Source organism: Zingiber officinale, chromosome 6B (genome assembly GCF_018446385.1).
Source record: "Zingiber officinale cultivar Zhangliang chromosome 6B, Zo_v1.1, whole genome shotgun sequence".
Lineage (NCBI taxonomy): Eukaryota > Viridiplantae > Streptophyta > Magnoliopsida > Zingiberales > Zingiberaceae > Zingiber > Zingiber officinale.
Window position 1 is genome coordinate 103683179 of NC_055996.1, and position 13766 is coordinate 103696944.

The 13766-nt window shown below is 36.5% G+C and overlaps 2 protein-coding genes across 9 annotated transcripts; both read right to left on the reverse strand.

The window, feature by feature from the left end:
- Positions 1–1494: 1494 nt before the first annotated feature.
- LOC121988601 (nucleolin 1-like) lies at positions 1495–11265 on the reverse strand. Of its 8 annotated transcripts, XM_042542117.1 has the most exons (10): positions 11059–11246; positions 9680–9817; positions 5207–5347; positions 4945–5043; positions 3281–3395; positions 3026–3113; positions 2768–2852; positions 2600–2690; positions 2210–2515; positions 1495–2130 (listed from the first exon to the last, which is right to left on the reverse strand). In XM_042542117.1, the coding sequence occupies exons 1-7, from the start codon at positions 11103–11105 to the stop codon at positions 2800–2802; spliced, it is 681 nt and encodes a 226-aa protein (XP_042398051.1). In that variant the 5' UTR covers positions 11106–11246; the 3' UTR covers positions 1495–2130; positions 2210–2515; positions 2600–2690; positions 2768–2799. The 8 variants fall into 8 exon arrangements, with proteins under 8 accessions (XP_042398051.1, XP_042398048.1, XP_042398050.1 ...); XM_042542114.1 differs by lacking the exons at positions 1495–2130; positions 2210–2515; positions 2600–2690 and adding exons at positions 3487–3556; positions 3677–3754 and having other exon boundaries at positions 11059–11265; XM_042542116.1 differs by lacking the exons at positions 1495–2130; positions 2210–2515; positions 2600–2690 and adding exons at positions 3487–3556; positions 3677–3754; positions 9983–10032 and having other exon boundaries at positions 2791–2852; positions 3026–3395; positions 11059–11151.
- A 530-nt stretch (positions 11266–11795) lies between these two features.
- Positions 11796–12675, reverse strand: LOC121991312 (plant-specific TFIIB-related protein PTF2-like; the record flags this gene model as incomplete). The annotated part of the gene is made up of 1 exon (XM_042545324.1): positions 11796–12675. A coding segment is annotated over one exon (738 nt), but the record flags the coding sequence as incomplete, so codon positions are not given.
- Positions 12676–13766: the final 1091 nt, after the last annotated feature.

A 13766-nucleotide genomic window follows, 5' to 3' on the forward strand; every position in this document is an offset into this window, starting at 1 on the left:
AATTAGAGGTGTTTTTTTTTTATACATATTTTTCGTTGCTTAAAAGCTTTTTCTCAATTTCATTTGGTTTGGTTTGGTTTGGTTTCGTTTGTTTGGATTATTAACAAACGCGCTAGGAAGGAAGTCCTCGAGTAGAAACTCAGATCTGGTTCGTGGATCTTGATCACCAAAGCCTCTCCGATAATAGGTATGGACTATTTCAATCTTCTCCGTTCTTTCTTCGCTAAAACAAACCCGAGATTTCGATTTACTCATCCTTGCTATCGTTTCGGTTGTGATTTTCCTATGAAATGCTTGTTTTCATAGTGATTGAGTTGTTAGATATCTTATTCCGATGCAGTTTTTTTTAAGAAAGATAGGTTCTTGGATTGGTGATTGCTGTTAGGCTTGTGTGATCCTAACATCAAAATATGTTTTTTTTCCTTCCTTACCAGGCATTTTATGAGGCATCTCGGTCCTGCTTGAGCACTGGATTTGTTGTTTCTTGGCTCAAGAACAAGTGTCGAAGTTGAATTGTGAGATGGATTCTGAGTTATTTGTGGGTTCTTCTCTACAAGCCCTTGCTCAAGTTGTTGATATGGGAAAAACCTGCTATTAGTTGCATCGTCGCCGTATGCTCTGCAATTTGGCTTTACATTCGGATATGCGACCGTGGGCTTAAGCTACCAAATGGCGGTTGAAGGGCAGTATTGGAGGATCATTGTCTCCGCATTCTCTTGCACTTTGGAAGAGTAATAGCTGTGGGTTATTCGTGTGGTTTTTGGGTGGATGACGATCCTTGCAGTGAAGCAACCATCTTAAGTCTGAAGTTATTCGGAGTTCTCTCTTAGCCAATCTGCTTTGTGCTCTTTGAGTCGTTGATCTTCACATTCATAATTGTACCGCAGGCAACTTTCATAGGTCATTGGTCAGGGATTATTGTGGGCTAATCGATAGCCTGGGGATTAATTCATGGCATGAGCAATTACGGGACAATTTCACTGCTTGGTTGGCTTGTAGCGCAGCGAGACCCTTGCCCTCTCATTCATTGAGATTGAAGCTTGTTTAACTTTTTTGGTTAAATTCATTGTTATTAGTATTGGTGATCACATAGCAAATGCTACTCACACAAGTGTACAAGAGGAACCATAATATTCGTTCTATTCTTGTGATAAGGAATGTCTTATCCGAAATACTTGTTCAGGTCATCCGATCACAGCATTTGTCATTTGAATTGTGTATATTTCAGTTCTCTTTGTAAAATGCCTTTCTTGAGATCTACATGTCTGCTTATATACTCTTGGAGTCAGTTCAAAACATGTAGAAGCCTGGTTTCTACTTTGTATTCATGATTTTGGCACGCTTTGTTCATGATTAGAGATCTTCTAAATTGGATAGGACGAGGCAATGTGATGCAAATAGTTTGAGCAAACACTTAGTTATTCTCAGCACTACTTTAGAGTTTCCTTCAAGGAGGGGATTATTCTCAGTCTGTCAGAAAGATTACACACTAACTTTCAGAAATGTTATAGTTCGTCGATACAATTGCACAATATTGGATTAGATCGATGAAGATAATTTGAAACTCACAATAAGATCATGTTGTCCACTGTAATTGTCCTAGATAAAAAAGAGTACCAATATGTCCTACCAATATGAAGTTATGTCAGGAGTACCATCCTCTGATCTCTGAGAAGAGGGAAAGCTCTAGAGTTGAAGCAAGAGGACGATGACAACATCACTATATTTTACAATGGAAGGATTTGCATGTGATGTTACAGAGATGCAGGTATAACTTTTTAATGTTTATTTTTTCACATTTTGACAGTGTAGAACTCTGGAAAGAACACAAGTTTGAAAATGAGATATCCAGCAATTGTGAAATATTCTATGATAAATTTGTTGACGAATTTATAATGGCAGGCAAGAGCTATTATAGGCATGACAAAGGAGGAGATGGAGGTGGGCATCAACAACAATGATAACAAAAGCAATACCTTAGAATGCTTGCAAGTTCCTTGTGGATCAAACACAACGGCATCATCATCGATGGCAATGGTGACGGTGGTGTTGCTAAACCAACACAGACAAAATTGATCTTCAGCGAAGATTCTAAATTTGACTGATCGTCACCTAAGGTGGTCTTCTTTCCTGCAAAATGGTGAATTTATCAAAAATGCTGGGCACAGATGCATGAGATTATCCAAAGTGATTATACTTGTTCACAAACCTGTACTAGGTGTCCTAGAACTTTGCTGCCTGAATGGTGTACTACCACAACCATGGCCACTGCTGTCAAAGTCAGGTCCACTGCCACGGCCACCCCTTCAACCACGTTTGGCACCGTCTCTTCCTCAAAATCTCCTGCCGCTTGCTTCTACCTGCACCATCCCTGACACCACTCCAGCCACCATCACAATTATTAGGTCTTGGCTTCGCCTCATCCACAGTTAATGTGTGTCCTTCAAGATCAGAACCATTGAGCCCATATGCCTTGTTGAAACTTTCCTGATCCTTGAAGCCCATGTATGCAATCCTAACACAAAGAAAATTAAAGAGAGTTTCGTAACTCAAATATATGTTTGCCAGTCGAAACCAGATTGGATTAAAAGGAACAGACCCTTCGGGAGCCCCAGTTTCATAATCCTGGGAATCGAGACTCGAGTAATCTCTCTGCATGAGCCAAAATGCTCCTCAAGAGAGCTCCTGATCTGTACAAGTGCCGAGCATCATTGTTTAACAACATTTGAGAGGAGAGTACAAGATGCATTGAAATACAACAATATACCTGATACTCTTCAAGTGATCTATCGAAGCCTTTCACAAATATGGTTTGACTTTGACCTTTGCTGCCCTTTTGGTAGTTATCCTTACTGCAAAAGAAAAAGAATAGATGTGCATCCTTTGAAATATTACAAAAAAAAATGCTTTAGATGAACCTATTTGAAAAATGCAAATATGACGATACTAAAAAAATTCATTCAAATTAGAATGTCTTTCCCCAATTCCCCTTACGACCTTGACCAAATTTAGTTGAGAAACTTACCCACTCTGAGGGGTATAGGAACCTCTTTCACGGGCCACATCAAGTCTAACACCACGACCAAATAATCATTGCCATTCAATTCAAGTGCCTTCAGAAGGGGAAAAAAAACAAATGAATTTTATAAAACAATTGAATCTCTGTTATTTGTCTGCACAATTTGAAAGAAGCTTTGCAATGGTTAAATTCTAATAGAGAGAAAATGTCAAAAAGGAAGCTAATGACTGAAGCAGATTAAACAAATAAAAGATGATAAACCATCTTAGCATTTTCCTCGGTAGCAAATTCGACATGACCAAATCCCTTGAAGCTTCCATCTTCTGATGTAGCCAAACACACATCAACTTCCCCTGCAGCCTTGAAGAATTCAGCCCTGAAAGAAAGAAAATCAAAATATTACATCACAAAAGTTTTATATATAATATAGAAGCATCATAGTAAATTTCGTACAAAGTTACACTTACACATCATCCTGTCCAACAACATAGGACAAGTTACCAATAAATAGTGTTTGAGATCCAGGAGTTTGATTCTCTGTTGTAACAATTTTAAGATAATAAAGAATAAAACAATCAGTTTGCCCTGACTATATGAACAGAAAAGGAATTAAAATGTTGTCCACAATCATACATAAAACAAAACAGTGGATGATACCATTTTCTTTTCAGACTTCGTAGCAGTTTGTTTTTCAGCACTAACCACACTAGCATCCTTCATCTCAACATCATCATCCTGCATTAGCAACAACACCATCTCATAGAAGCAACTAACCAGATCCCCAAAGGCCAAAACACCAAACAAAGCAGGTCACAGTTAGTGATGACAGTTGTGTCAAACACAACCTTGCTATTACTCAGCAATATGGATGACCAAAATTTAAGCGATTATATTGATGATACCGGTCAATCAGAGATTTTCAGACCCTAAAGTTGGAATCCAGGGTGTTTTAGGATCATGGCAGAACTTGAAATTCATCCTAGGGTATCAAATCAAGATGAATGCTCATAAAATTAGTAGAGTTGAATGCAAAGAGGTTAAAACACCTGCCTTCTTGATTCTCCTTTAGCTAAATCTTCAGGACCGATAATTTTGGACATATTAGAAATTGCTTGATGTCAAATAAAGGAAAGCAAGATTAACTTATCAAAATTTCACTGATTACTTGAATCATCAATTATTTTAACTCACCACTGTGCAAGATCTAATCTAATAGGCCACAAATAATTCAAACTAGATGGGCTGAATTGAACCAGAACTGAAGTAGAAAAATCCAACTATATGATGGATTGTGAATTTGTTCTCAAGTAGCATACTTTATAGGGTGTAAAAAACAAATACAATGATGCAGTAAAAAAGAACAAAAAGTGATGAGTCCTCTAGGACATGCTTCCTATGAGGGAAGGAAACAATATTGAAAACAGGGTAAAGAAAAATTTATAAGATAGGTTTCCTGGTTTGATTCTCCTTAAAGCAAAGAAAACTTTGCTTTATGATAGATTTCTTACGCAAACTAAGTTCAGTAGTACAAGATAGTGCTAGTGATGTCAATTCCAATGCACTGCTAACATATCTCAGCACCATTCACCATTCGGATGTGCAAAACAGTTCCACACTATTGATCATCTGGCCATCTTTCCCACACGTACTCTAAGATTGCTCCATGTGAAACGTTTAATAGGTAGTTCTGATACCCTATAAGTGAACACAAAGTCATATAATTGCCATTTAATCAAAGGGCATATATATGCTGACGCATGCATGTATCTACTACTTCTCAAAACTACCTTCTTCGGAGTCTTAAGTAGATTCTCATCTTCACTTTCCTTATCAAAAGATTCCTCAGATGAGTCAGTCACATAATTGCCATGTAAACAAAGGGCATATATATGTTCATGCATGTACCTACCACTTCTCAAAACTACCTTCTTCGGAATCTTAGGTGGCTTCTCATCTTCACTTTTCTCATCAAAATATTCCTCATATGAGTCAGAGCTATTGCTCTTTGTAGATGCTTGAGTCGCCTAGGGATATTAAAGAAGAAAGTATATTAACCATGTGAGGCACAACAAGATAAGTTGTGAAAATTTGGATAACTGAATATATGATTAAAAATAGAAAAGCTAGAATTTTTTTCTCAGCTTGCTAACAGCTTATATGGCTGAAAATATATGAAGTCTGAGTTACCTTCTTAGCTTGTTGCTGTTTTGAAGGTTCATCATATGAACTTTCTTCAGAGCTATCATCCTCATCATCTTCCTTACTGCTGCCGCTCTCTGTTTTGACAGTCTTAGCAACAGGTTTGGCTTTTGAAGATGGAACAGAATCCTTTAGGAGAAAAGGTATCAAGATCCACAAGAATGTACATGGAATACACAAACTTCAATCATCAAGCAAAATCAAAAAAAGGAACACAATGTGCATATTCAACTCAGCGAGTTTATACACAGATTCTAGCAGCCAAACAAAAGATAACATTTAGCGTAACTTTCAACACTGTACATGATTTTCATAGCTTGCTTGCAACATACATGACTGAAAAGAGAGGAAGTCTCTCTATCAGTGCAGTTGACACCAATGATCAAACCTGAGTTTTGATAAATGATAAGTGGATTAAAGTTAGATGTGTTGCGATCTAATCTATCTACCAAGTGTGCAGGACTTGACTAGTTTGACACCAAGCTGAAATCCAGCTATGTCTGGAGAACTTGATGTTAGAGTGTATACTAAAAGCCTAGCTTTTGGTATAAACATTTATCTAGAAATAAGAATCACATTGGTCAAATGACTACATTTATGATAAATGTAGTTGTTCAATTAATTTATATTGCAGATAACATGGTATGTGGTGTCACACACAAAAGATCATGTTATCAGTACCTTATAAATTATAAACAGTAGCTCACGACCAAAATGGAAAGGAACAAACCATTAGAAGGTCGTAGTGTAATTAGGTATCAGTTTATCTTGACTGTATAATTACACTAATACACTTAGAGTGTATTGAGTAGGACCATTTGAGGTCGATTCTTTTATACTGATTTTATAAAGAAACAAAGACCTCGGTTATTATGGAAGTGTGTGCTCTTAATCCTAATATAATAACAAGCACATATATTTGATATTTATTTCTTTAATTTATCAATGGGTGAGATTTAGTTCGATGAATCAATAAGCCCGATAAGTTGGGAAATGGTATCATTTATAGTGTGTGTTGTTGATTATAGAAGGAAACTGTGTCCTAGAGATACTAGGTTGATAATGTCCTCAAGAGGAGCTCATAAGGATTGTCATGTTAAACCCTGCAGGTGGACCTAGTCCGACATATTGACATTTGCATAAGAACTAATTGCGACGTATGCTGGCGACGCATGTTTACGTCACAAATGTTCTGCGATGAATCTTACGTACATATGGCGACGCTAACATGCGTCATTAAAAGTCTGAATTCTTGTAGTGGTAGTTCAATAATAGTTCTCTAGTGGAATGAATTATTATTGATAAAATTAAGTTATGTGTTCGGGACGAGCACGGGATGCTTAATTTTATCGGGAGACTAAAACCAACCTCCTCTCGGTCCCTATCGTAGCCTCAGATATGAGATTTATACCCACCACATACCCACCTTCTTACCCAACCAATGGGTCGGCCAAGCTCAAGCCTGTTAGGGCCTAAGCCTAAAGGTTGTTTAAGGTGGCCAATAACTGGAGCCCAAGCTTGTGGCCACCACATCATATTAAAAAGATTTTTATTAAAATTATTTCTTATGTGGATATCATAGTTTTAAAAGAGAGTTTAAAATTAAATCTTTCCTTTTAAAAGCTTTCTGAAAAGATTAAGAAAAGATTTGAAATCTTTCCTTATTTGTAGATCGAAAGGAGATTTTATTTTAAGAAAACTTTCCTTTTTAACCATGATAATAATTTAAAAGAGTAGTTTAAAATTAAATATTCTCTTTTATTAGTTTCTATAAAAGATTAAGAAAAGATTTGATATCTTTCCTTATTCAGATTGAAAAGAGATTTTAATTTTAGAGATAACTTTCCTTTCGAAATTATCCACATGTTTAAAGAAGAATTTTAATTTATAAAATTTCCTTTTATTAACCACCATGAAGGAAAATTATTGAGAAATTTTTATAAATTTGAGACAAATTAGGAAGTTTTAATTAATTAAAACTCTCCTTGTTTATAACTTGATGGTGGCCATGTAAATTGAGAATAGGAAAATTGTTTTAATTAAATAAATTTTTCTTTTCATGGCAAAAGAATTAAGGAAGTTTTAATTAAATTTCCTTATTCGCCAAGACCAAGGATTATAAAAGAGGGGTAGAGGTGCCTTCATGAGTGATCAACTCTATTATTCTTCTCCTCTCTTTCCTCCTTCCGGTCCTAGCTTCTTCCTCTTCTCTTCTTCTTATGGCCGGTGGCAACCTCTCTAGCACTTCATGGTGGCCGATTCTAGCTAGGAGAAGAAGGAGAGAAAGGTGGTTTTGTTTCTTGATCCCTTGGAGCTTGATGGTGGTGGCCGGACCTCTATCTCTTGGAGAAATTGTGGTGGCGAAACTTGCAAGGAAGAAGAAGGTGCTTGGTGGTTCTCATCTCGGAAGATCGTTGCCCACACAACGTCCGAGGTTAGAAGAGGAATACGGTAGAAGATCAAGAGGTCTTTCTAAAAGGTATAACTAGTAATTTTTATTTCCGCATCATACTAGTTATTTTTGGAAATAATACTAAATACAAGAGGCATACGATTCTAGAGTTTCGAATTTGTTTTCGATATAGTGTTCTTTTGTTTTTTCTTTTCCTTGTGATTTGATTGTTCTTTTTGGTTAACCTAAAGTTATTTTAGGAAATTAAATATTAGCTTTCTATTAAAGGTTTTGTCTAGTCGGTGGTGGTTGCTCCCATATCCAAGAAGGCCATGTGCCTCGCCACGTCAGTACTGGGAACCTTTTATGGAAATTAATATTTAATGGAATTAATAACTTAAGGAGACTTGGGTCGAGCGTGTTAAGTTCCGCAGGAGATCCAAGTCAAAACCTAAAAGAACAAATAGATTAAGTTTTGGATCAAACGTGTTAAGTTCCGCAGGCGATCCAAAATTTAATTTAAAAGAACACATGGTAGCTAGGAAAAGGTTCAGATCTTTGTACAAAAATTTTGTACAGAGGAACCTATAGGTTTTCCGAGTAGCAACCAACACCTGATAGCTGGTGTAGAAGTCCAGATAGGTTAAGGAGTGACCAAAAATCTAGCGAGAAGTCCGACTGGGTCCGCGGGACTTGACAGCTGGTCGAAGTTCAGTTGGGTCTGCAGACGTGACAAGTAGCGGGAAAACCTAATGAATTAAGGTAGAGTCAAGCGATTCTGTAAGGTAAGGTAAGTCACTTGAAGAGAATATTCTGAAGACGAGTCCCAATTTGGGACTTTAGGCGCATGTCCAATTTAGATCCATTTTGAAAACCTAAATTGAGATTTTAACTAGATCCTGGTCTCGAGGAGACAAGATCTAATTACTAAACTGCTTAATTTTATTGTGCTAACTTTGTTTTACAGGTTAGATATTTTGTTTTGGACTAACACATTTTGTAGGACGATAGGAGCACAAAATGTCTCGGGTAAACAGTACCCAAGGCACTTTCAACCGATGGAAGGCGCCTTCGAGAGTAGCAATAGAAGGCACCTATGAGAGCTTGGAAGGCACCTTCGGTCGGATAAAATTGGACTTCGTCAACGATAAGAGGCGAGCTATTCAGGATAAGAGTTGAGGGGTTGAAAGTGCCTCCAGTGCTATGAAAGGCGGCTTCAACACTCAATAAAAGAAGGTTTCGCCTAAGGCTTCTACATTAACTCATACACAACTCTTCTACAAGCCTTTGTGCATCCATTCGACACTCCGATCCCTCCAACTTCGTGCTGCTACTCTGCTATACCGCTGATGCGCCTGACTACTATTGTGGTGTTGTCCAACACCGAGCCTAATTCGATCATTTACAAGTGTTGGGTAACGAAGTTTTCTTTATGTACTTAATTATTGCTTAAAAGGAATGTGTAGCTTGTTACACTTATCCTATCTTTTTTATTCCGGAAGAGGATTATAGTGAATTACCCATTGATACGGTCCGCGGGATCTTGGGTCTTGGAGTAGAAGTTGCCGAAGCCTCTGAACCAAGTAACCGATCAAATTCTTGCTTGTTTTGTTTTCGTGTTTAGTTTTCCGCTGCGTACTTATTTTGTAAAACGAAAAAGATAAGTCTTTTAAAACCACGTGATTAACCCCCTTTCCCCTTTCACGTGTGTAACGATCCAACGGTCTAGAGTTACCTTCTTATAGCTTGTTGTTGTTCAGAAGGTTAATCATCTGAATTTTCTTCAGAGCTATCATCCTCATCTTCCTCATTACTGCTGTTCTCTTTTTTGACAGTCTTAGCAACAGATTTGGTCTTTGAAGATGGGACAGAATCATAAAGCAGAAAAGATATTAAGATCCACATAATGTAAATGGAATACACAAACTTCAATCGTCAAACAAAACCAGAAAATCACAAAAAGAAACACAACGAGCATATTCAACTCAGCAATGTTGTACACAGAATCTAGCAGCTTGTTGACAGCATGACAGCATAGATGTTTGAAAAGATAGAAAGTCAAGAGTTACCTTCTTAGCTTGTTGCTGTTTTGAACGTTCATCATCTGAACTTTCTTCAGAGCTATCATCATCATCTTCCTCACTACTGCTGCACTCTTTGTTGACAGTCTTGGCAACAGGTTTGGCTGTTGAAGATGGGACAGAATCCTAAAGTAAAAAAAGGTATCAAGATCCACAATAATGTAAATGGAATACACAAACTTCAATCATCAGACAAAAACCCAAAAACCAAAAAAAAGGAGCACAATGTGCACATTCAACTCAGCCAGGTTGCACACAGAATCTAGCAGTTAAACAAAAGATAACACTTACCATAACTTTCAACTTCTTCTGTTGTAGCTTTGACAAACAAGCCTGGGCATCTTCATTGTTCCAGCAAATGTAGATCAAAACAAAAAATGAACAAATATATAAATTTTTATATATGAAATGATAAAATCACTATTTTAGAATGAAATTCCTTGATTGTTTTATTGAAAGCAAAGGGGAACCATCTCTGTCATCTTTCTCGCAAGCCAAAAAGCATGTTAAATGAGATAATCATGCTGTGAAGTTTCTCACACCCATCTCTTTCTTTTCCTCATCACCGTCATGCTGGAAACTCATAAGCATGTAGGAGTATGCAGAATTGATTTATCAAAACATTAGCAAATTTCAACTCAAACTAGAACTTTCATTTGTAAGTTTTCAAATAAAAATAAAACCAAACTAAAGCCATGAGATTTACAAATGAACTGAGAATGTTCAGCCTTGGTTCTTTTTAAAACGACAGACAAAATTTTTATCTATTTTGATATGATATAAAACAGCCTTAGCTGCAAATATTAATATAAAGATGTTTGCAGATATTTACACAGTATAATTCCTATTCATGCATTCATCTGCATTTCAAATTGTTTATCCTATATCACAGAAGGAGCACTATGTAGAAATAATGTGCATGTACACCAAGGGGGAACAAATCTGTAGCCCATGGGAAATTCCAGTTGGGAAACACTTCTAAGAATGTGAAATGCAACATAAGTTTCATGTATGTTTCTATTTCAAATGTTCTAGTTCAGTAATCAAAAAAGTTGAAAAGATCAATTTTTTACAATTTATAGAGAAAGGAGAAAAATGCTTAAATACTTCAGTAAAAACAATCAAATGAAACTTCAGATAAAAAACAACACAAAAAACATATCAGATATTTGCTTAATTGAGAAAACGACAAAGAAATCATAATAATTTCTCAGGTTTATAGTGTCACATTACAGAATTGTTGGTACAGATATATCATGATAAAACAAAATTAAATCACATTGACAAAAATCACTAACAAAATTTTGTTTCTGTATCAAAATAGAAGTAATATTCAAAAAAATAATTGGCAAAATGAATTCAAAGACCTTTGACTCTTCAAATCTGTCAATGCATGAACTGTTTGGTGTTTCATAACTCTGCCTACAAACAGAATACATGCAAGTCGAGCAATCTTTTATATTGACCTTGCTCTATTTCATCCTCCTCCACTCGATGAAGCAGCAAAAGCTCAATTGTGCAGTCTTCCCAATCAAGCTTATCCTCACATTGCTTTTTTGTTCTTCTCCTCTTCCTGCCCACCCTCTCTTCCACAACACAATCCTCCACCTTGACGCCTCCATCAGCATTTTGCTTGGTTCCAAATGTTTTCATAATCTTTTGAATCCGTTGTTTAGCAGCTTCTATCTTAGCTCTCCTGCATCTCCTGGATTGCACACCAGCAACAGAAGACGGGGGCTGAGCATAAAAGCCCACATCACGTTCCAAGATCTGCTCCAGCGTCAATTTATTTTCTCTGTCCCACCTCCCCTCCCAAGCATCTTGGAGTGCCCTGGTCTCCACTATCTCTCTCCTCATCCTTTTTGATCGGTCCTTATCAAACTCTCCAATTGCTTTAAGGTGATCAATTCTTTCCAAGACTTTATCGTAGGCACTTGATATGCACTCCCCTGACAGTTTAGCATATGCAAAATTATCACAGTTTGCAGTACAATCTTGTTCTTCACCGATCTTGAAGTACTTAGATTCGTCCTCGTTGTCCTTTTTCAGAGCACCGGAAAAGGCATCGAAGCCAAAGCCAAGATCCACAGAATGATCCGATTTTGATTTCCTCTCCATTAAGCGAATCAGCAAAGGGGCATTTAGAGTTAGGTTTTGGAGTGTGACGTCCTCCCCCCATGGAAGCAAGGATCTTGCAACCCTAATGAGGGTCTCCATTAGCTCCTTGAGCCGGAGCTTGCTTGTGGTTACCCCAGCAAGAATCCCCTCCGCAATCTCCTCCACGGAAGCTTTAACCCCGTTAGCATCCGCAACAAAGGCGAGGACCGCAGCAACCACCGGAAGCGGCTGGCGCCCAGTTGTGAGGAACCATTTGGTGGCGCAGTTGAGAAGGAATTGCCCTTGGCCGATTTCGATTTCTCAGGATCTAGCCCCTTGAAGCTTTGGCAGGTATTAACCACGCGATCGAGGGAAGCAGCAAAATTGAACTCCGGGAGAGAGGGGAGGCGAAGATGCTGCACGACACGGGTGACCATGTGATCAACGTCACAGGCATCACGGCTTACAGCGTCAGCGGCCTCAGTAAGGGAAGTAGGGATGCGGTGGCGTCGCGCGACGATGTAGGAGCAGGCAGCGATGAGGTCGCTGAACCACTGGCCGTCGCCAAAGGAGCCGTCAGTGGCTTCGGAGATGAGGTTCGAAACATCGGTCGCTCGAAGGGAGGAGAGGCCGAGGGCAGAGGTAAGATCCTCTATTTGGGATCGAGCGCGGTGGAGCTTCCGCTGGCGGTAGTCAAAATCGGTGATGTTGTGGAGGAAGCCAGTAGCCTGGCCGTCAGAGGTGAACGCCTGGTGGCGGAACTCGTCGGTGGAGACTACGCAGCCGTAGGAGCAACAGACACAGGCGCCTGAGTCCGGATCCACCACGGTATCGTCTTCCCCGCAGCACAGATCGCATGGCCGCCAGATCGCTCCGCGGATAGGTATTTCGTCCGTTTAAATAGCACGATTTATACGAAAGTAAGTTTTTTCCCCTAAAATAATTTTTTTTTTACCTATTTTAACCTAAATTAAAGTAAAAAAATCAGTTTTTTCATATTTAAATAATTTTATTAATGCTTTTAAGGAACTTAAAATTTTTAAAAATATATATATTATTAAACTAATCCTTAAATTTTTTTATATTTATATTTTTAAAATTTTAAATGTCTAATAAAAATAAAAAACTTTTAAAAAAATATTTTTTATTTTTTATTTTTTATTTTTTATTTATTGTTTATATCTAATTATAAGAAAATAACAAAATTAATAAAAGGAAAAAAATTTTAAAAAAAATTATACAAACTTTCATATAAGAGTATTAACGATATTAAAAATCTAAAATATACTTGGCTTTCAAATCTTCTTCTTAATTTGTTTATATATATTTTTTAACAAAAAAATTTGTTAAGTCTATTAATTAGTTTTGATGAAAAATAATTAATCATTCTTCTAAAAAATTCAATTTTATTCTAAATTTATTAGGGATGAGTATTCGATTAATTCGGTATATAAATTAATCGAAAACTGATTTAATGTTGACTAACCGAATCTAATTAAAGTTTTACTAAAATCGGATTAACCGAATTAAATTAAAAATAGATTATATTAGTTAAAATAGAATTAACCGAATTTGTTTAAAAAATAATTAAAAAAATTTATACAAAATTAATAACAAATTAACCGAATTAACTGAATATTCACCCCTAAAATTTACATTCTAAATTTATGTATATTTTTAATTTTAATTTTAAAGCCTTAATAAAAATAAAAAAAATTACAAAAGAATATAAATAAATTTGAGGATCATCTTATGTCATGATCTATTTAAAAAAAAAGATTGTAAACATCATTAATCTCTTTTTTTATGAAAAATCTTAACAAAATAATTAAGTTTTTTTTTTTGAATTAAATAAATAAATTTTATTTTAATTTAAGATTGAAATAAATAAACAAACATATATATATTCCAAAAAAAATACTACATCCTTCGGAAAATTAATTAATTATTTTTTAAAACACGCACAGAATTTTAATCC

Bases quoted from the DNA above. Each gene is read 5' to 3' on its own strand.
- LOC121988601 (XM_042542112.1), bottom strand. From the start codon at position 11,130: ATGTATTCTGTTTGTAGGCAGAGTTATGAAACACCAAACAGTTCATGC. The intron at 9,818-11,058 runs GTCTTTGAATTC...TTTTTACTTTAG, and splicing joins ACAGATTTGAAGAGTCAAAG to GATTCTGTCCCATCTTCAAC. The intron at 5,044-5,206 runs GTAACTCAGACT...TAATATCCCTAG, and splicing joins AACAGCAACAAGCTAAGAAG to GCGACTCAAGCATCTACAAA.